Source organism: Dicentrarchus labrax, unplaced genomic scaffold (assembly GCF_905237075.1).
Source record: "Dicentrarchus labrax unplaced genomic scaffold, dlabrax2021, whole genome shotgun sequence".
Lineage (NCBI taxonomy): Eukaryota > Metazoa > Chordata > Actinopteri > Moronidae > Dicentrarchus > Dicentrarchus labrax.
In genome coordinates this window covers 42,501-63,632 of record NW_026136846.1, presented here as the reverse complement: position 1 = coordinate 63,632, position 21,132 = coordinate 42,501, and the positions used below count along the sequence as shown (strand labels likewise).

At 42.9% G+C, this 21,132-nt stretch overlaps 2 protein-coding genes and 1 long non-coding RNA gene across 4 annotated transcripts in view; 2 read left to right on the top strand and 1 right to left on the bottom strand.

Annotated features, from left to right (window-relative positions):
* Positions 1-428: 428 nt before the first annotated feature.
* Positions 429-876, bottom strand: LOC127360082 (uncharacterized). The gene is made up of 2 exons (XR_007883168.1): positions 803-876; positions 429-538 (listed from the first exon to the last, which is right to left on the bottom strand). It is a non-coding gene; the product is annotated as an uncharacterized LOC127360082 (long non-coding RNA).
* Positions 877-2,328: 1,452 nt separating this feature from the next.
* LOC127360079 (chromaffin granule amine transporter) lies at positions 2,329-15,441 on the top strand. 2 transcript variants are annotated; one of them, XM_051394349.1, is made up of 17 exons: positions 2,329-2,423; positions 5,635-5,733; positions 7,103-7,461; positions 7,536-7,660; positions 9,067-9,125; positions 9,244-9,327; positions 9,467-9,559; positions 9,683-9,772; positions 10,097-10,140; positions 10,363-10,423; positions 10,910-11,005; positions 11,284-11,362; positions 11,895-11,946; positions 12,207-12,270; positions 12,357-12,476; positions 13,247-13,380; positions 13,910-15,441. In XM_051394349.1, the coding sequence occupies exons 2-17, from the start codon at positions 5,637-5,639 to the stop codon at positions 14,018-14,020; spliced, it is 1,668 nt and encodes a 555-aa protein (XP_051250309.1). In that variant the 5' UTR covers positions 2,329-2,423; positions 5,635-5,636; the 3' UTR covers positions 14,021-15,441. The 2 variants fall into 2 exon arrangements, with proteins under 2 accessions (XP_051250309.1, XP_051250308.1); XM_051394348.1 differs by having other exon boundaries at positions 2,334-2,423; positions 9,467-9,772.
* Positions 15,442-17,076: 1,635 nt separating this feature from the next.
* The window catches only part of tti2 (TELO2 interacting protein 2), an 11,295-nt gene continuing 7,239 nt past the window's right edge, over positions 17,077-21,132 (top strand). Inside the window, exons 1-2 of the mRNA XM_051394350.1 lie at positions 17,077-17,199; positions 17,687-18,170. Coding sequence (XP_051250310.1) covers positions 17,171-17,199; positions 17,687-18,170 — 513 coding nt within the window. The 5' untranslated portion in view covers positions 17,077-17,170. The remainder of the gene's footprint in view (positions 17,200-17,686; positions 18,171-21,132) is intronic.

The following is a 21,132-nucleotide window of genomic DNA, read 5'->3' as shown; positions in this document are numbered from 1 at the left end:
AGCCCGTCCAGGTACTCTGGCCTTGCATTAAGCTCCGCCCCCTTCTGGGTGAACGCCGTTCCTCTAATTTAACTGGCGGTAAATGTAAATTCTGACCTCTTTGCCAGTTTAATAGCATAAAATATGAATATTGTGTTGATTTTTAGCTGTTAGGAGCATACATCCTACAGCCAGCAATCATGTTGTGTCATTACTGATCAATAAACAACTGTTTGTGTCCAATGTGACTGTAAACTAATGTTTGTGTTCATTAATCTACCTTTAACTACCACAGAAGAAGAAAACAGGAGGGTTTATCTCCACTTCCTGTTACTTTCTGCTGTTTCCAAGGTTCATTATTAGAAGGTAGGTCAGCTCAGTTTATGGGAATTATTAAGGTTCAAATCCCCTCTGCTCCACACTGTCACACCAAACTCCATTCAAAAAACGGCTGTTTTAAGGAAGTAAAACCTTTATTTCCACCATCAGTGAGACTCTGATTCTCTTCAGTCTACAGACACAATCTGCTCACATTGACTCAGTAACATCATTAACTAACCTGTGAGAAGAGTTGGACTCAGATACACTCACTGACTGTCTGTCATTAACTAACCTGTGAGGAAGAGTTGGACACAGACACACCACTACTTCTGTCATTAACTAACCTGTGGAAGAGTTGGACACACACACTCACTGACTGTCTGTCATTAACTAACCTGTGAGGAAGAGTTGGACACAGACACACTCACTGACTGTCTGTCATTAACACTGTGAGGAAGAGTTGGACACACACACACTCACTGACTGTCTGTCATTAACTAACCTGTGAGGAAGAGTTGGACACAGACACACTCACTGACTGTCTGTCATTAACTAACCTGTGAGGAAGAGTTGGACATCTTCATCCTCTCTGTGGATTAAAGACAGATCTTTTATTGTCCTTCATTGATTGATAATAGTTCCACTCAGCACTTATAAAGCTTGTTTCACCCAGAAGGGGGCGTGGTCATTCTGAAGAGAGTGTTACCTGTGTCCAGGTGTTTGATTGACAGGTGTCCCAGCCAATCACAGGACAGTTATATCCTCAGAAACAAGACAAGGCGGTAAAACTGAATCTTTGGAGGAAATTTGATGAGTAATTTCTATATTAGAATGATGCTTCCTGTTCTTCAGGACGCAGTGCACCCTGCATCATGTGACCACCTACTTATGCACCTTAGGACACTCACCCAATGCTCGTTGTTTAGCTATTTATTCTACTTTATTTTATTAGTTCTTTTAAATTTGACCTCCTCTTGTTGTTGTTGTTGTTGTTATTGTTATTATTATTATTATTATTATTATTATTATTATTATTATTATTATCAGTTTGTGGATACTGCTGGAAACTGTGATCTATCTATCTAATCTAATCCTAACATGGTGAAGACCTTCTCTGCCTCTGATTGGCTCAGCCTGACGATGATGTTTCTCCTGTGTGAAGGATCAATAAATCCAATCAATGAATGATGACGACTGAAAATGTGGTTGGAGGTTCACGTTCTTCTCAGAAGTAGCAAAATACTGTCTGTTATCTTCATCCAGACGGAGCTGATCTGGCTGTCTGCAGGTTACCCGGTCAGCTGGTGTTACGGGTCGGCCGTCACCAGATGACGTTATTCAGTGTGGCTGGGTTGCAGCTAGTTAACAAGGAAGCTAACGATTTCCATCTTAAAGCACAATCAGACAAGTCTAAGTTGTTAAAGAACAATGTTTCTCCACCACAACACATTGTGATTGGTAATTTAATCCTTTTCTCTCAGTAACTGATTACAATTAACACTGTAATCTGATTACTTAACTCCTTTTTAAAAGCAACTAGTTACTCGTGAGCGCTGAGTATTTTTACTTTTACTGAATATTTCCTCCAGCTGCTCGTATGTGCAGAGTGTGACTACATGTATGAGCAAACACACATAAACACGTCATACAGAGAGAACGGCAGTGTAAACAGACCTGTGTGTGTGTGTGTGTGTGTGTGTGTGTGTGTCTGTGTGTGTGTGTGTGTGTGTGTGTAGATGTGTGTGTGTGATAAGATCTCCAGCCTGCAGGTTGTTCCAGGGCTTCAATAAAAGGACAGCAGATGCTCACAATTACTGACACACACACACACACACACACACACACACACACACACACACACACACACACACACACACACACACACACACACACACACACACACACACACACACAGGTCAGAGGGTGTATCATTTGCGTTGTTAGTGTGTAGATGTGTGCGTGATTGTGTCTCCATATTGTCTGTTTTTATCATTATCAGAATAAAAGAGAGGAAACGTTCTTCCTCCCCCTCCTCCTCCTCCTCCTCCTCTTCCTCCCCTCAGGTCAGATATATAATCTGTCCGTCAGCAGCTGGAGGAAGAAGAAGAGCATCAGTCGTCCAGGTAGGACCCACCTGTCTGTCTCTCACTGCTATGACTTTTATTTTATACATTTAGATTTAAAAACAAATCAGGAAGTTCAGGTTTTATTTTGAAGTTTGAGCTTTTATTTTGTTCAGTTTTAGTGGAAATTTCCTTAAAAATAGGTTGAAATTCTTAAATATGGAGAGCTTTTATTTTCTTAAATGCTTTGTTTCAGTTAAGCTTGTTTATCAGTTGATTTTATTTATTTATATTTCGTATTATTTTATTGATTTATGGTATCAATATAAATATATATGTTGAGCTTTCTTTATTTTATTTGTGATTGTTTTCATTATATTTGGTTTATTTGGTTTTATTCCAGCATTCAGAAGATGAAACCCTGTATGTGCATTGATTATCTGTTTGGCTCATGTATTGATCACTGATCAGCAACGTTTCTTTTATTTGTTTTTTGTTTTTGAATTAACGAGAGAAGGAGAGAGAGAATCTGCAGGTTCGTTTCTCTGCTGCGTCAAACTAAAGATTCACAGACTAAATTAAATTTCACATCAATTTTCCATCAAATGAGAGAGAGAGACCGAGAGAGAGAGAGAGACAGAGAGAGAGAGAGGGAGAGAGAGAGAGAGAGAGAGAGAGAGGAGGAGGGGGAGAGAGAGAGGGAGAGACGGAGAGAGAGAGAGAGAGAGAGAGAGAGAGAGAGAGAGAAAGAGAGACAGAGAGGAGAGACAAAGAGAGACAGAGAGAGAGAGAGGGAGAGAGAGAGAGAGAGAGAGAGAGAGAGAGAGAGAGAGAGAGAGAGAGGGAGAGAGAGAGAGAGAGGAGGGAGAGAGAGAGAGGGGGGAGAGAGAGGGAGAGACAGAGAGAGAGGGGGAGAGAGAGAGAGAGAGAGACAGAGAGAGAGAGGGAGAGAGAGGGAGAGAGAGACAGAGAGAGAGAGAGAGAGACAGAGAGAGAGAGAGAGAGAGAGAGAGGGGGGAGAGAGAGAGAGAGGGAGAGACAGAGAGAGAGATGGAGAGAGAGAGGGGGGAGAGAGAGAGAGAGAAACAGAGAGAGAGAGAGAGAGAGACAGAGAGAGAGAGGGGGGAGAGAGAGAGAGCAAACGAGATGGAGAGAGATAAGAGAATAAAAGAGTGTGTGTGTGTTAACCCTGTTAGCGAGGGAGGAAAGAGCCTCTAAAACAATCAGCAGTCAGAACAGACAGACAGTAAACAGTAAACAGTAAACAGTAAACAATAAACAAACAGCTCACATTCGGAAAAATCTAAAAACAAACATCAAAGTTTTTGTCCATTTATTTGTAATATTTGATCAATATCTGATCAACTTATAATAATCATTAGATGAAATATAAATATATATATATATAATATATAAATATATAAATATAAATATATATGTAGCAGCAACTGAGACACATCCTGTCTGATCCCTACTGAGCATGTGCGACTCTCAACCGAGACCAGAAGGAAACAAGATGGCTGCCTCTTTATCTGCATTAATCCGTCCCTATATGATTGATTGATTGATTGATTGATTGATTGATTGATTTGCTGTTTCTATCTATATGCAATGAAAAAGTGAGAATTATTTTGTGTAATTCATTAAACTCTAAGGCAACTTGTTCCAGTGAGAATAAAATCAAATGTTTGGACATAAACAGAAACAGGAAGTGAGTTTGGTGACTTCCTGGCGGGATTTTAAATGTAAAAAAAAGTTTTCTGAAGATTGTGCTTGTTGCTACACACAGTATGTTTACTGATAGATAAACCTATCTTATTATCGATCTTATTTAACGTTAGTTTTAACTCCCCCTTTAGAATTTGCAGCGTTTCTCTCTCGCAGTTGTTTTTGTTCTTTGTGTGTTTTTGGTTTTGCATCGATACCGTTTTTGCAGCGTTTTACCGTTTACGGCATCCGACTGCATCCAGGAGACGTTAACTCCATTAATCAATAACATTCTGAAACATCCGGAGCTGATGATGAAAGTACCGATCGGGCAGCGAAGTAGAGCCGAGGCTGATGGGAATGTCGTTAGTTCACACGTTCAAATGTCGACCTGACGATGGCGCCAGAGTGAAAGTCAGAGGATCAATAAAGTTTTAATTCAGGATAAAACTGGTTGAATCTCTTCTGAGAGAAACTGACTCCAGATCAGAGGTTGTGTTACAGCGGTGGAGGTTGAGTGTGCGGGCTCAGACTAATATCTGGAGCGTCTGATAACAACCGAGCGTCTTGTTGTTTTATTAAAGATCAGATGTGATATGAAGGAGCTCTCTCTTTATTACAGAAACACAACGACTGTTCAGTTTCATTCATTTCTCTGTTGGTCCATTAATCCAGTTAAGCTAGCTGTGTTTACGTTGTACGGGCCAAACACTGAGCTTGCTATAGAGTTTTAAGGCATCAAAGTTTTTATTTAAATTAAAAATGAATAACTTTTATTGTGTATCCATCAGAAAAAAGCTCCAGATTTAATATTCCAACTGACTTCTGACTCTTTATTTATAATTCTAGTAAAGTTCATCAAAAACAAAAACACTTTGACCTTCATACATTAAGTCTTATGATAATTAATGTTGTTATTATTATGTATTAATATGTGCCAGATGATTCATTATTATAAACATTATTGGCGGATAGTGTTAAATATCGAACATCCCTCGGACTGAAGGTTGAGCAGAGGTTGACTTCCAGACTGGACCATCTCCATATATTAGATTATATAAAGTCAGTTTAAATCTCTTATTTTCTGTTCAAAATAAAGTACGGGACTGTAAAATGTTGGATGGAGAATTTCTTTTTCAATAAAAAGAGAATAAAGAGTCACAATGCAACGTGATCCCGCCATCAGTAACAGGATGTAATGTGAGCTTTAAAACGACGCTGCTGACGTAAAGAAGAGAGGACGGTTACAGGAAGGCTGAGAGATTAAAGCTCATCCTGTATATTGATTATTACACAACATAAAGGAACAAACTGTTGATGGTCTGAGTCGATAAAATGTTTGAATGTAAAAGTGTTTCATGGTCCAACAACTATTTTAGAACAATCACTGAATTTACTTTACACAGACTTTAATGAATGAAGCTGATCGGCTGCAGATGATGTGATCGGTTCAGCTCACGTCAATCAACATTACAGTGTGTTTCATTAGTGTGTGTGTGTGTGTGTGTGTGTGTGTGTGTGTGTGTGTGTGTGTGTGTGTGTGTATGTGTGTGTGTGTGTGTAGACATGGCGTGGCTCCATCAGAGTCGAGGTTCTCCCAGACTCGTCCTGGTGGTTGTTTGTGTCGCTCTGCTGCTCGACAACATGCTGCTGACTGTGGTTGGTGAGTACACACACACACACACACACACACACACACCCAATTAATAATAATTAATTAATTAATTAACAATAATTTACCCAATTTCCCTCTGGGGATTAATAAAGTCTATCTAGCTATCTATCTACACTACACACACACACACACACACACACACACACACACACACACACACACACACACACAGATGCGCTGCATGTAGACAAAGTATAAAAGTAAAGAAATCTAAAGTGAAAACAAACTCAGAATAAAAATAATTTCTTCTCTGCATCCAGAATCAGTCACACTGACAGATTACATCATCTTTAACGCCTTGTAGTTCTTTAACGAACATATAAAATGGCTCCTACGGTTGGTGGTGCGTGGCAGTCTCTGACCCGGAGACCGAAGTCACACAGAGCCAGAACATTGGAGCCATTCACCCTCATCACCATGACTGTGGAGCTCTGAGGTGGGGAAGTTATATAACTGCGTCTCCTCCGTCCTCGACGTCATTCAGAGAACGACATGTTGTTTAAATCTGGAGTTCAAACGTTCAGACCCGCCCACTTTCTCACCGCCACACAGCTGACCAATCCCAGTGCGAGGTGGGTGTGACGTCACATCAAAGGTTGAGCAGCAGGAGGTTGTTCTGGGTTTTTATTTATTATTAACAGCAGTAAAGAAATATAAAGTTCACTGTGGAAACAGGAAGTGACGATGAGACAGAAAACTTCTCATCAAGGACGTCAAGGTGGACATCAGACATAGTATGTGTTCAGCTGTCCACATACTATTGTCCAGGTGTTGTATTCAGACTATTATATTATTATTATTATTATTATTATTATTATTATTGTTATTATTATTGTTACTACAGTTGTTGTTGTTGTTCAGACGGTCCTCTGATGTTCCTCTAGCAGAGTCTCAGCTGCTGGAAACAGAAACAGATCTGTGACGCAACTAAAAACCTGGAGGTCAAAGCTGTCGTCAGCAGTTAGAGTCAGAGCTGAATGTAAAGCCTGCAGAGGTCACACACACACACACACACACACACACACACACACACACACACATCGACCTCCTGATCCTGAACTTTAAATCCTGCACTCTCAGTTCACAGTTGTCTCCTTCGGTCTGTTATCAGGTGAAATCTTCCCTCTGCTCTTTTCTCCTCAGACGGTTTTATATTATATTATGTTCAGCTGTGTTATTTATTTATTTATTTATTTATTTATTGATAGTTAGTCATACAGATTATTTATAAAGGGGAGGAAATCATTCTATAGCAGCCTGAGAGGTCAGTGACTCTGAGTCAGGTTATTCAGAGAGTGTAGCAGCGACGAGTTGGGAAATTTAAAGTCCAATTATAGTCATTAATCTTCCTCCTCAGTGCCGATCATCCCGACGTTCCTCTACGCCATGGAGCATCCCAGTCCAGAGCCTCAGACCGCCCAGCCCTCCCTGCTCCCGCTGCCCAGCCACGGTGCACCACGCTTGGGCACGGTGCCCTCGCAGTCCCCCTCCCCCACGTCAAACCTCCAGACCTCACAGCTCCCTCAGCCCAGCCGCAGTGCACCGGTCCTGGACACACAGCCAGAGCAGAGGCCTCCTCCCAGCTTCCCTCCTCTGGTGTCCCTGTTCGACAACGCCACCTTCAGTCTGCAGGAGATCCGGACTGAACCGACCGCCGACGCTGAGCCCACAGACCAGACCAGCTCAACCACAGACCTGCAGCCCAACGAGACTGCAGTAGGTGGAGGAGGATGTTTACCTGTCGGATCAGAGCTCACAGGTGGTTGAACATGCTCTCCTCTCTCCTGCAGGAGTCCTCCTGTCTTCAGGACAGTTTGTTTCTGGAGGAGGAAAACGTTCGTGTTGGTTTGCTGTTTGCCTCTAAAGCTCTCGTCCAGCTGCTCGTCAACCCATTCGTCGGCCCGCTCACCAACAGGTAAACTACCGGCTCCCAGCATAGGTAAACTACAAACTACCGGCTCCCAGCACAGGTAAACTACCGGCTCCCAGCACAGGTAAACTACAAACTACCGGCTCCCAGCACAGGTAAACTACCGACTCCCAGCCCAGGTAAACTACCGACTCCCAGCACAGGTAAACTACCGACTCCCAGCACAGGTAAACTACCGACTCCCAGCACAGGTAAACTACGGCTCCCAGCACAGGTAAACTACCAACTCCCAGCACAGGTAAACTACCGGCTCCCAGCACAGGTAAACTACCGACTCCCAGCACAGACGCTGTCCCGGTCTGACAGGAAGCACCTGGTGGCTCTGGTTCTGGAAGTATCACATCACAAACGTTGGATGGAAACAGAGTTGATGATAATGTTCATTTGAGACTTTGGGTACCTGAGCTGCGATTACAGATTGTGTAACACTTGAACTCATTGATTGGCTGAACGTTGGTACTGAGCATGTGCAACAAAGGAAACAAGACGGCTTTATAATGTCTCGTCTGTGATGTGGTTCGGATCCATCATCCGACCGTTGCTGCCAAACGTTGTTTACTTACAAAGAGGTGTGTTTCTGTTTTTAAATCTCCACTGACGGACTTACTTCCTGTCTGGTGACACGTTGTTGATCTAGTATGAAATTCGACCCGCAGTCTGCACGCGGTATTTTACCTACCAGATTCTCTGTGCTACTTCCTGTCAGTGTGATCTGCCTAATGCGATAAAATAGACCCGCTGCGTAATCTACGTCTTCTGCTTCCATTATCAGCTCCAAAGAATCGATGAGTTCTGATCAATGTTCGGAGTAACCCGTTATAAAGTAACACATTACTGTACTCTCACTTTTATATCCACTACAGCAACAGAGTGCCCTCTGGTGGTCGGTATTAATAACCAGATACATTCGTTCCACTGCGACACTAAAATAAAATATCTGACAGCATTAATACGAGAACTGAAGCAGAAGTAACACAAACGTTACTTTATCTAGTAACTAATTACTTTTATAGGTAGTAATTGGAATTACTTCTGAGAGAAGTAACTGTTTTTATTATTTTATGTAAAAAATCTCTCTGTGGTTAGTCAGTATGAGACGGCATAACGTTAATAACTTTATTAGTAATTAGTTACACTAATAGTTACATTACTGCTCCACAATATCCAGTTTTGTTTGTTAAAATTAAAGTAATGTGAATATTTCGTTAGCGTTTCATCTTCCGAGCTAGTTTTCCAAGGATGTGATTAATTAGTAACTAATTACTTTTATATGTAATATTATTACTGACATTTATAAGAAATTAATTACTTTACTAGTAACTAAGGAAACATTATTACTGTAATATTATTATTCGTAACGCTGATATGAACGTGTGACTGTGTCTCTGCAGGGTCGGCTATCACATCCCCATGTTTGCTGGGTTCATCATCATGTTTGTGTCGACCATCAGTGAGTCTCACACACACACACACACACACACACACACACACACACACACACACACACACACACACTCACTCAGTGTTTTGTCTAATCGCGTGTGTGTGTGTGTGTGTGTGTGTGTCAGTGTTTGCGTTCTCAGGGACCTACGCTCTGCTGTTCTTCGCTCGCTCTCTGCAGGGAATCGGCTCTTCTTTCTCCTCAGTGGCAGGTCGACCAAATATTCTGTCCACAATCAGTGTTAAACACCACCGAAGAAGAAATCAGTCTGTAAACACGTGTGTGTGTGTGTGTGTGTGTGTGTGTGTGTGTGTGTAGTGTGTGTGTGTACTGTGTGTGTGTGTGTGCAGGTCTGGGTATGTTGGCGAGTGTGTACACAAATGATGAGGAGAGAGGCATCGCCATGGGCATCGCACTGGGAGGACTGGCTATGGGAGTCCTGAGTGAGACACACACACACACACACACACACACACACACACACACACACACACACACACACACTTCCTGTCCATCGTTCCCATCATGCATCACTCTAAATGCCGTGTGTGTGTTTCCTGTTTCAGTCGGGGCTCCGTTCGGCAGTGTGATGTATGAGTTTGTGGGGAAGAGCGCCCCCTTCCTGATTCTGGCCTTCCTGGCTGTGTTTGATGGAGGTAAACAAATAAACGTATTGATTGTGTATCAGTGACTTTAATGAACATTATATAAGAGCTGGGGTTTGTTGGCGCCCCTACAGGTTGATTGATTCTGTGTTTGATTCCTAATGTTTGTGTGTATAAAATCTGTTCTCCAACATAAGGATCAGATTTCCTTAAACAGCTCGCAGGAGTTGTTGTTGTTGTTGTTGTTGTTGTACTGAAGTTTGATATAATTCATTAATCAATAAGCTGATCGATAGACTCATTTACCAGCTGTCTGACGGGGTTTGAACCTGTGACCTCCTGTGTACACACTGTTGTTGTGTGTTTGTGTTGCAGCGTTACAGATGTTCATCCTGCAGCCGTCGAAGATCTCTCCCGGGGTGAGTCCACTTCAGAACCACCTGATCTGGTCCCATCCAGTCTCATGTGATCTAATCTGACAGGATCTGATCCAGTCTGATCCGTTGTGATTCGTTCTGCTGTGGTTTGATCCGGTCTTGAGGTCTGGTTCTGGTCTGGTTCTGGTCTGGTTCTGGTCTGGTTCTGGTCTGGTTCTGGTCTGTAGTGGTCCAGTGTGAGCAGTTTCAGTCTGTGTGTTTCAGAGTGTGGAGGGGACCCCGTTACTGACGCTGTTAAAGGACCCGTACATCCTCATCAGTGCAGGTGAGACGACCTCGGGACTGTTTGTTTGTTTGTAAACAATCTGTTTACTGTTCATAAAGAACTGAGGATATAAACTATATATTATGTTGGGAGCTCTTAAACAAGAATGAAAGGATCAATATAGTTTAATTAATCAGGACTTTATAGTATTGATCTCTGCATATAAATCACAGTGAGACAGGAGGTTGATATACAGCTGTCTGTCTGTCTCTCTGTCTCTGTCTGTCTCTCTCTCTCTCTCCCTGTCTCTCTGTCTGTCCCTCTCTCTCCCTGTCTCCCCCTCCCTGTCTCTCCCTGTCTCTCTCTGTCTCTCCCTGTCTCCCTCCCTGTCTCTCTCTGTCTCTCCCTGTCTCTCCCTGTCTCTCTGCTGTCTCTCTCTGTCTCTCTGCTGTCTCTCTGTCTCTGCTGTCTCTCCCTGTCTCTCTCTGTCTCTCCCTCCCTGTCTCTCTGCTGTCTCTCCCTGTCTCTCTCCCTGTCTGTCTGCAGGTTCTCTGTGTTTTGCTAATATGGGTGTAGCGATATTGGAGCCGACTCTTCCGATCTGGATGATGCAGACGATGTGCTCCCCTAAATGGCAACTTGGTACGTTCCTCTTCCAAAGTAACTGAGTACATTTACTCAGTTACTCTAAGTACTTCTGTTTATAGATTTGTCAGTGTGTCCTATAAACAGCGCCCCCTGTAGTCCCTACCGCAGCCCTCTTTTGTCTGTCTGTCCTATCAAAATAAAAGCATAAAAAACCAAAATAAATACAAAAAAACCCAATAAATAAATAAAACTTAAACTCCCTCCCCTCCTCTCCCTCCCTCCCCCCTCTTTCTCCCTCCTCTCCCTCCTCTTCCCCCCTCCCTACCCTACAGGTATGGCCTTCCTTCCTGCCAGCATCTCCTACCTGATAGGAACAAACCTGTTTGGTGTCCTGGCCAATAAGATGGGACGGTCAGTGTGTGTGTGTGAGAGAGTGTGTGTGTGTGTGTGTGTGTGTGTGTGTGTTTGTGTGTGTGTCTGTGTGTGTGTCTGTGTGTGTCTGTGTGTGTGTGTGTGTGTGTGTGTGTAACAGAGGAAGAAGTTTAATCAGCAGATTAAAAGATGAACTTTTCTGGAAACTCTGAGTCCTGTTGAGACCTGATCCTGAAGATTTCTGGTAAACCTGCAGCAGACAGACAGGCACGCAGACAGACAGACACACAGAGAGGCACACAGACAGACAGACAGACAGACACACAGAGAGGCACACAGACAGACAGACAGACAGAGAGGCACACAGACAGACAGACAGACAGACAGACAGGCAGGCAGGCAGAGAGGCACACAGACAGACAGACAGACAGACAGACAGACAGACAGACAGACAGGCAGGCAGGCAGACAGACAGACAGATAGACAGGCAGGCAGGCAGGCAGGTAGGCAGACAGACAGACAGACAGACAGACAGACAGACAGACAGGCTGATGGGTATTTCTGTCTCCAGGTGGCTGTGCTCCATGTTGGGGATGTTCATCGTTGGGATCAGTCTGCTGTGTGTGAGTACAACCAAACATCATCAGTCTATATCTATCAATAATCCATCAATCAATCACTCATCCATCCGATCAATCTGCCATTTATTTATTCATCCATTCATCCATCGATTGAGCAACTAATCCATCCATAGTTTAATCATTAACACATTTAAAATCTGTTCTCACCAAACTTCATGTTAAAAACACCCAGTTTAACATCTTGTGTGTGTGTGTGTGTGTGTGTGTGTGTGTGTGTGTGTGTGTGTGTGTGTGTGTGTCAGGTTCCTTTTGCCACCAGTATCTACGGTCTGATTGGACCTAACGGCGGTCTGGGCTTTGCGATAGGTGACTATCAGCCGTTCACTGGATGTTGGATATCGAAGGTGTTTGTGGGTAAAAACTGTTGATGGTTTCGTGTCGTCGTCCTTCAGGTATGGTCGACTCCTCCATGATGGCCATCATGGGTTACCTGGTCGACATCCGTCACGCCTCCGTCTACGGCAGCGTCTACGCCATCGCTGATGTGGCGCTGTGTATGGGGTTCGCTATAGGTAGGTGTGACTGTACTCAGGTAACGCCGGTCGCCTGTCGATGGCGTCATATCCCCTTTGTGTCTGCGTCAGTGTTGTGGTTGTCTGCCAGAAGCTGTCATACATTGACTGTTGATCCAGTCTGAAGCCACATTGTTACCATCCACTGTTTAGATCTTGGTGCTTTTTAACTCTAGATTTGAACCGGATGAAGGATTTTAGTCATCGGACGTCTGGATCTTAAGTTATCAGAGAAACAAGCTGAGCTAACGTTAGCAGCAGCTCGGCTCGCAGCCCCTCCGGGACGTCCTCTGTCTGTCCAACAGCGTGGGAGAAGCAGTGATTGTTAAGGTGGAACTGCTTTATTCAGTGTGTTTAAGGTGGAACTGCTTTATTCAGTGTGTTTAAGGTGGAACTGCTTTATTCAGTGTGTTTAAGGTGGAACTGCTTTATTCAGTGTGTTTAGTGGTTTTAATCAGCGGGTCTGTTTGTGTTGGAGAGGAGGAGACCTCTGTGGATCATTGGGCTCCCGGTAGAAACCTCCTGAACCATGAACACTGAAGGAATCCTAACCGGGAGAAGCTGACTGCAATGACGCCAATGGTGGTGAAGACAACAACTCCCATGATCCCACGCTGCTTCACCATCATATAACTTTATCTTGTTGTTAATGTTTGAATGTGAGAGAGCCCCTAGTGGCAGAAAGTACACACTGTAGCTTTAAAGAAAACAGCACTAAACGTTTTCCCATATTATAAATATTCTGATTATTAATCTGTCTGTTGTTCCAGGACCGTCCACAGGGGGCGCTCTGGTCCAGGCGGTGGGTTTTCCTTGTCTCATGGTGTTTATCGGTGTGATCAACATCCTGTACGCTCCACTCTGCTTCCTGTTACGTAACCCCGCTGTCAGAGAGGAGAAAATGGTAAATATATAAAATATATAATATAATATATATTTTATATTTATACAGAGAGCTACAGGAAGAGAGCTAAGTTAGCATAGCACCGATCAACCAAACTCCATTCAGAAAACAAGCGTTTTAAAAGTTGTTAGCTCGACCGACAGAAACTGTCACAGATCTTAAACCAACACACACACACACACACACACACACACACACACACACACACACAGTGTAACAGCAAGTCCTGACACATCAGCAGGAAGTGTGTGTGTGTGTGTGTGTGTGTGTGTGTGTGTGGGTGTGTGCGTGTGTGTGTGTGTGCGTGTGTGCGTGTGTGTGTGTGTGTGTGTGTGTGTGGGATTGATCACAGATCAGACGCTGCTGCCTTCGAAGCTGCAGAGGAAACAGTTCTAACTAATAAACTCTCAATTAAACACTGATTACACACACATACAGGTTATTGATCAGCTGTGTGTGTGTGTGTGTTCTCGTGCGTGTGTGTGTGTGTGTGTGTGTGTGTGTGTGTGTGTGTGTGTGTGCTCTGCAGGCGATCATCGACCAGGAGTGTGTGATGCACAGGAAAAGCTACAACACACAGAAGGAGAGTCGTGAGTTTCCTCTGAGCGACTACAGCGAAGAAGAAGAGACGGAGGAGTGACACACACACACACACACACCTGATGTTGTGATGTCGTCTCCGTACACGTTTTACCTTCATCATCAACTTCCTGTCGTCACACAGTCAGAACAGAGCAGACGTCAGTGTCCTTATAGATATCATTGATCATGGATCGTTGATTGGTTTTGGATTGGGGATCAATACTGTTACAGTTTGTCATTATTGATTCATGGAGGCTGTTTCTGAAGCCGCGTGTGTTTACAGAGTCACTGATGTTAATAAATGCATGAAAACGTCATTAAAAGATGCCGATTGCCTCCAACTGGCCGTTAGCTAAGCCCCACCCCTTAGTTACTGTTGCTATGCGTGTTGCTAATAAAGTTTACGGGGAAAAACTCGCAGATTTACGACAACGTTCAACAAAGCAGCTTCTCATGTTAGGTAGCAAAATTCAATGAATCGATCAATGAATTACATTTTTTTAACTTTGTTGATAAACTGAATATATTTTATTTTTGGTTAAAAATCGGAAACTTTTAATTAATTTCTGGGATTTTTTAACGATACGTTAACTCCTAATCTGGGTAATAAGGTAGTTAGCCGCACACGCTAACGGTAGTTTATGTTAATCTAAAGCTGCGGAGGTCAGTTGGAATCAATTCTGTGTTTTTAACTTCAAGATTACGTTTATTTTAATGTCGGACGTTTCTATAAGAACAGTGTTAACTTCCACTAATGAGAGGAGGACGGCCCACCTCCCTCTGCCTCCCTCAACCTCCCTCTGCCTCCCTCTGCCTCCCTCATCCTCCCTCAACCTCCCCCAACCTCCCTCTGCCTCCCTCTGCCTCCCTCAACCTCCCTCTGCCTCCCTCAACCTCCCACAACCTCCCACAACCTCCCCCATCCTCCCTCTGCCTCCCTCAACCTCCCTCTGCCTCCCTCTGCCTCCCTCAACCTCCCTCTGCCTCCCTCAACCTCCCTCAACCTCCCTCAGCCTCCCTCTGCCTCCCTCATCCTCCCTCAACCTCCCTCTGCCTCCCTCAACCTCCCTCAGCCTCCCTCTGCCTCCCCAACCTCCCTCTGCCTCCCTCTGCCTCCCCCAACCTCCCTCAGCCTCCCTCATCCTCCCTCAACCTCCCTCTGCCTCCCTCAACCTCCCTCTGCCTCCCTCAACCTCCCCCAACCTCCCTCATCCTCCCTCAACCTCCCTCTGCCTCCCTCAACCTCCCTCAACCTCCCTCATCCTCCCCCAACCTCCCTCAACCTCCCTCATCCTCCCCTAAATAAATCCTACTGAAGAATTATTATTATTTGAAAGGGTTTGTCATTACTGAAAAATGTGTTTGTTTATGTTTATTTGTCTTTAATCTTCATTTTTCTCTTCAAAGTGTTGAAACTGAGTCTGTATCTGACCTCTGACCTCTGACCTGTGCCTCCATTAAAACCTGCTGTAACCTGAACACCTGTTTACCTGCGAGTGTTTGTGTTCACACGTTAGACTGAGTGTGTGTGTGTGTGTGTGTGTGTGTGTGTGTGTGTGTGTTCACATGTTTCTTATCTGCTCTTTAATTTCCTGACTTCTCGAACAGAAGCTCCGTCAGATGGAAGAGTAAACAGGAAGTGGATGAAAGGCTCACAGAGACCACAAACACTAGCGCTGATAGCATGAATACAATACAAACCTTCATTCATCACACAGGATGAATCATCATCAACGTTGCAGCTGACGTATTCTCACCTAAACCCTGAGCTAACCTGATGCCGCGCTCGTTTTGTCTCGTAATCGCGACTTGCAGCTCGAGAGCGACGTCACATCCGCGTTGGAAAACGAGTAACCGCGGGTCTTTGCGTTCTGTTTGCAACTTCCGGTTCGTAACTCAGGAAACCGACTCGCAGATCGAGTTCGGTGGACAAATAGAACGCGGCATTAGCCTCGAGCTAACTGAACCGCTCAGCACCAGACTCCATTCACAAAAACACAAATTTAACTTTGAAGATCATAAAATTCTTCCTTTAACAAATCAAATAAATAACAAAAAGACTTTAATCTGAGCTGTGTGTGTGTGTGTGTGTGTGTGTGTGTGTGTGTGTGTGTGTGTGTGTGTGTGTGGTCTGCTGTCAGAGGATGTAACACACACACACACACACACACAGAGACACACACACACACACACAGACAGACACACACACACAACACACACACACACACACACACACACACACACACAGAGACACACACAGCTTCAAAACATTTCCTCCTGCTTTGAAATCTGAATAAACACAGTTAATCTGAGTGTGTGTGTGTGTGTGTGTGTGTGTCTCTGTGTGTGTGTGTGTGTGTGTGTGTGTGTGTGTGTCGTGTGTGTGTGTGTGTGTGTGTTGTGTGTGTGTCTCTGTGTGTGTGTGTGTTGCTCTGATGTGTCTCTCTGTGTAAACAGGCTCATTTATATTAAATCATATTTATAATGTGAATATTGTCTTTAATGTCTGATGTCATATTTAATTCGTCCTCTGATCGAGTGTGAACACGCCGTCCCCTCATTATGACATCATCCTGTTAGTAATCAATAATTAACTGTAAACTTCTGTTTCTAAAGACTTTAAGAGTTTATAATGAGTTTTATTTAATCTCGTTAATTTATTTTATTTTGATGTTTAAACTTTAATTTTTCTTTTTTCTTTAAATTTTGAAAATATTAAAAACTTTACAAAAATCAACAATCTCACATCGATCTGTTTGTATTTGTTATTATTATTATTATTATTATTATTATTATTATATATATATTTGATCATATTTTATTGATATTAAAGGAGTATTGTAAAGTTGTAAAGGTTCTTATTTTCATTTTATTCTTATATATATTTTATAAATGTAGTTTTTATTTATATTTTAATATAACATCTATTATTCTGCATAATGAGCACTTTTACTTTAAATATACTTTAATGTTTATACTTTAGTTTAAATATTAATTTAGTTTAATGACAGGAAGTGGTTCTGTGGTGGAGCTCAATGTAATAAACACTCCGGTCCGGAAGGGGGCGGTACTGTCGGGTAGGAACCTTTAACGGGGAGTTTGTATCCGGTCGGACGTGTTTCTGTGTAACGCTTCCGGATGTTTCTGTCTGAGTGCCGCGAGCCAGAAAATAAAATGTTAAAGAAATAAAATCATCAGTTTGTTTTCGATGGAAGAAGAAGAATCCGCTGATCTGAGGTCAGTTTACGGGTTAATATCAACAACAATAGAAACAACAACCGACCTGCGATCAGTTTCATTTACTAATAATCATTATTGATCTGATCGTTAATCAATTACTGGTTCGATCTTTGATGGTCTAAAGAATGTCCCTCACAGGCTCCTGTAGTCAGCAGGAGGTCACACCGACTGTAGACTTTAATTATAATAAATTATAATAAATTATAATAAAATATAAAATGTTCCGTTAGTAAACAAACATCCAATAAAAGGCAGCTGCTCACGAGCAGGATCGATACAGCTGCTGACAGTGTCAGTGAGTTACAGAAAGATCAATATATCAATGTTTATTTATTATTGATCCACAGATCATTGAGACTTTTATTTTGTTAACTGAACCAACACGTGTTCCATGTTTGTATTTTCCTTCTTTTATTGTGAAAATATCCTGGAATAAAAGGATGATGATAATCTGACCTTCCTCCTCTCTCCTCCTCTTCTTCAGTATGGAGCTTTCATCTTTACTTCATGACCTTCATCTCTGCCCCTCCTCCTCCTCGGAGAAGCCCCGCCCCTCTCCCTCCCTCCCTCCAATCACAGAGCTCCTCTCTCGGCTGCAGGAGAAGCTGATTGGTGCGTCCTCCGACTCTGAGACGAGCTCCCTGATTGGTCGCGTGGAGCGTCTCTTCCAAACGGCCGATCCCCATTGGCTGTTCTCCCCGGCCAATCAGGATGAGGGGTGGGCGGAGCTCCGGGCAGCGTACGGCTCTGTGGTCGGCGCTCTGATTGGCTGTGCAGCTCTGCCGCTCTGTGAGGACGACTGCGGCTCTCTGCCCGCCGCAGCCTATCAGAGCGTCCCGCCCCGAGCTGGAGCGGCGTGCTCCGCCCTCGCAGCGCTGCTAGGAACTCTGGGAAACGTAGGCGGTCGGGACGGTCTGCTGCAGACTGTAGCTCCGCCCATCTGCGTGTTCGCTGTCACACATTTCCAGGTGAGTCCGTCACACCGGATGCTTTTATTCACTCTCAAAACAACACAAACAACAATAAACAACAACAATAATAAACAACAACAATAAACAACAACAATAATAAACAACAATAAACAACAACAATAAACAACATAAACAACATAAACAACAATAAACAAGAATAATAAACAACAACAATAAACAAGAATAACAAACAACAACAATTTCAATTCAATTCAATTCAATTTTATTTGTATAGCGCCAATTCATAACAGAAGTTATCTCAGGACACTTTTCAAATAGAGCAGGTCTAGACCGAACTCTTTAAAACATTAATTACAGAGACCCAACAGTACCACCATGAGCAAGCACTTGGCGACAAGGGCAAGGAAAAACTGCCTGTTAAAAGGCAGAAACCTAGGACAGATCCTCCGGCTCTAGGTGGGTGGTCGTCTGTCTCGACCAGTTGGGGTGAGAGAGAGAGAGAGAGAGAGAGAGAGAGAGAGAGAGAGAGAGCGACAGACAGACAGACAGGTGCACAGCAACAACAGTATTGGCAATGGCAGTCAAGCAGGACCATGGCAGGAGGCTCCACCAGGATCCATGAGAACCTGCGAGACGAGAAAGCACAAGAACTCCGGGGAAGAAGTGAAGTTAGTAACATGCATTAAAGGGACATGAATGAGTGCAGAAAGAGAGAGGAAGAGAGTAGCTCAGTGCACCATGGGAAATCCCCGATAGTCTAGGCCTATAGCAGCATAACTAAGGGATGGTTCAGGACTCACCTGATCCAGCCCTAACTATAAGCTTTATCAAAGAGGAATGTCTTAAGCCTACTCTTGAAAGTGGTGAGGGTGTCTGCCTCCCCGAACCACAACTGGAAGCTGGTTCCACAGGAGAGGAGCTTGGTAACTGAAGGCTCTGGCTCCTGTTCTACTTTTAGAGACTATAGGAACCACAAGTAGCCCAGCATTCAGAGAACGTAGTGTTCTAGAGGGGTAATAGGGTACTATGAGCTCTTTAAGATATGAAGGGGCCTGACCATGAAGAGCTTTATAGGTGAGGAGGAGTATTTTAAATTCAATTCTACATTTTATAGGGAGCCAATGCAGAGAAGCTAGTACAGGAGAGATGTGATCTCTTTTTCTAGTTCCTGTCAGTACTCGTGCTGCAGCGTTCTGAATTAATTGGAGCGTTTTTAATGGACTTATTGGGGCAACCTGATAATAAAGAGTTGCAGTAATCCAGCCTTGAAGTAACAAATGCATGGATTAGTTTTTCTGCATCTGTCTGTGATAGTATGTGTCTAATTTTTCTAATATTACGTAAATGAAAGAAGGCAGTCCTAGAGGACTGCTTTATGTGGGAGTTAAATGACAAATCCTGATCAAAGATAACTCCAAGATTCCTGACAGTGGTGCTAGAGGCCAAGTTAATGCCATCTAGAGTGACTATATCTTTAGACAATGAGTCTCTAAGGTTTTTGGGGCCAAGAACAAGAATTTCGGTTTTTTCTGAGTTTAACATCAGAAAATTGCAGCTCATCCAGGATTTTATGTCCTTAAGACATGTTTGTAATTTAGATAATTGATTAATTTCATTGGGTTTGATTGATAGATATAACTGCGTATCATCTGCATAACAGTGAAAGTTAATGGAGTGATTCCTAATAATGTTGCCTAAAGGGAGCATATATAAAGTAAATAGTATTGGTCCAAGTACAGAACCTTGTGGAACTCCATGACTAACTTTAGTATTTATGGAGGATTCATCGTTAACATGTACAAACTGAGTACGATCTGATAAGTATGACTTAAACCAGGTTAGGGCAGTTCCTTTAATGCCAATTTGATGCTCAAGTCTCTGTAAAAGAATATCATGGTCAATGGTGTCAAATGCAGCACTAAGATCTAATAATACAAGTACAGAGACAAGTCCATTGTCAGAAGCAGTCAGAAGGTCATTATTAACTTTAACCAGAGCTGTCTCTGTGCTATGATGAACTCTAAATCCTGACTGAAAATCCTCAAATAAACTATTGTTATGTAGAAAGTCACACAACTCTTTGGCGACTACTTTCTCCAGAATCTTAGAGAGGAACGGGAGGTTAGAAATCGGTCTATAGTTGGCTAAAACCCCTGGGTCAAGAGTAGACTTTTTAAGAAGGGGTTTAATTACAGCTACTTTAAAGGACTGTGGTACATATCCTGATAATAAAGAAAGATTAATCATATCCAGTAAAGAAGTGCCAATTAAGGGAACAACTTCTTTAAGCAGCCTAGTTGGGATCGGGTCTAACAGACAGGTTGATGGCTTCGATGAAGAAATGATTGAAGTTAACTGATGAAGATCGATAGCAGAAAAACAGTCTAAATATATATCTAAGTTTACATTGACAGAAGTCCCTGAACTTGGAGAGCCACTGATAACTGTTGATGGCAGTTGGTGATTAATTTTTCTCTAATAGTAATAATTTTATTATAGAAGAAGCTCATGAAGTCATTGCTACTTAAGTTTATGGGGATATGTGGCTCAATAGAGCTGTGACTCTCTGTCAGCCTGGCTACAGTGCTGAAGAGGAACCTAGGGTTGTTCTTATTTTCTTCTATTAGTGCTGAGTAATAGGCTCCTCTGGCATTACGGAGGGCCTTTCTATAAATCTTAAGATCATCTTGCCAATTTGAGCGATATTCTGATAATTTGGAAGAGCGCCATTTCCTTTCAGATTTTCTAGCTATTTGTTTTAACTGGCGGGTTTGGTGGTTATACCACGGTGCTAGTCTCCTATGTTTTAATAATTTCCTTTTTATAGGAGCGATAGAGTCTAATGTTGATCGTAGTGAGCCTGTAGCACTATCGACAAGATTATCAATTTCAGAGGGACTAAAGTTGTTATAGGACTCTGTTAAATTCAGACATGGCATTGAATTAAACACTGAAGGAATCTCCTCCTTAAATTTAGCTACAGCACTGTCAGAAAGAC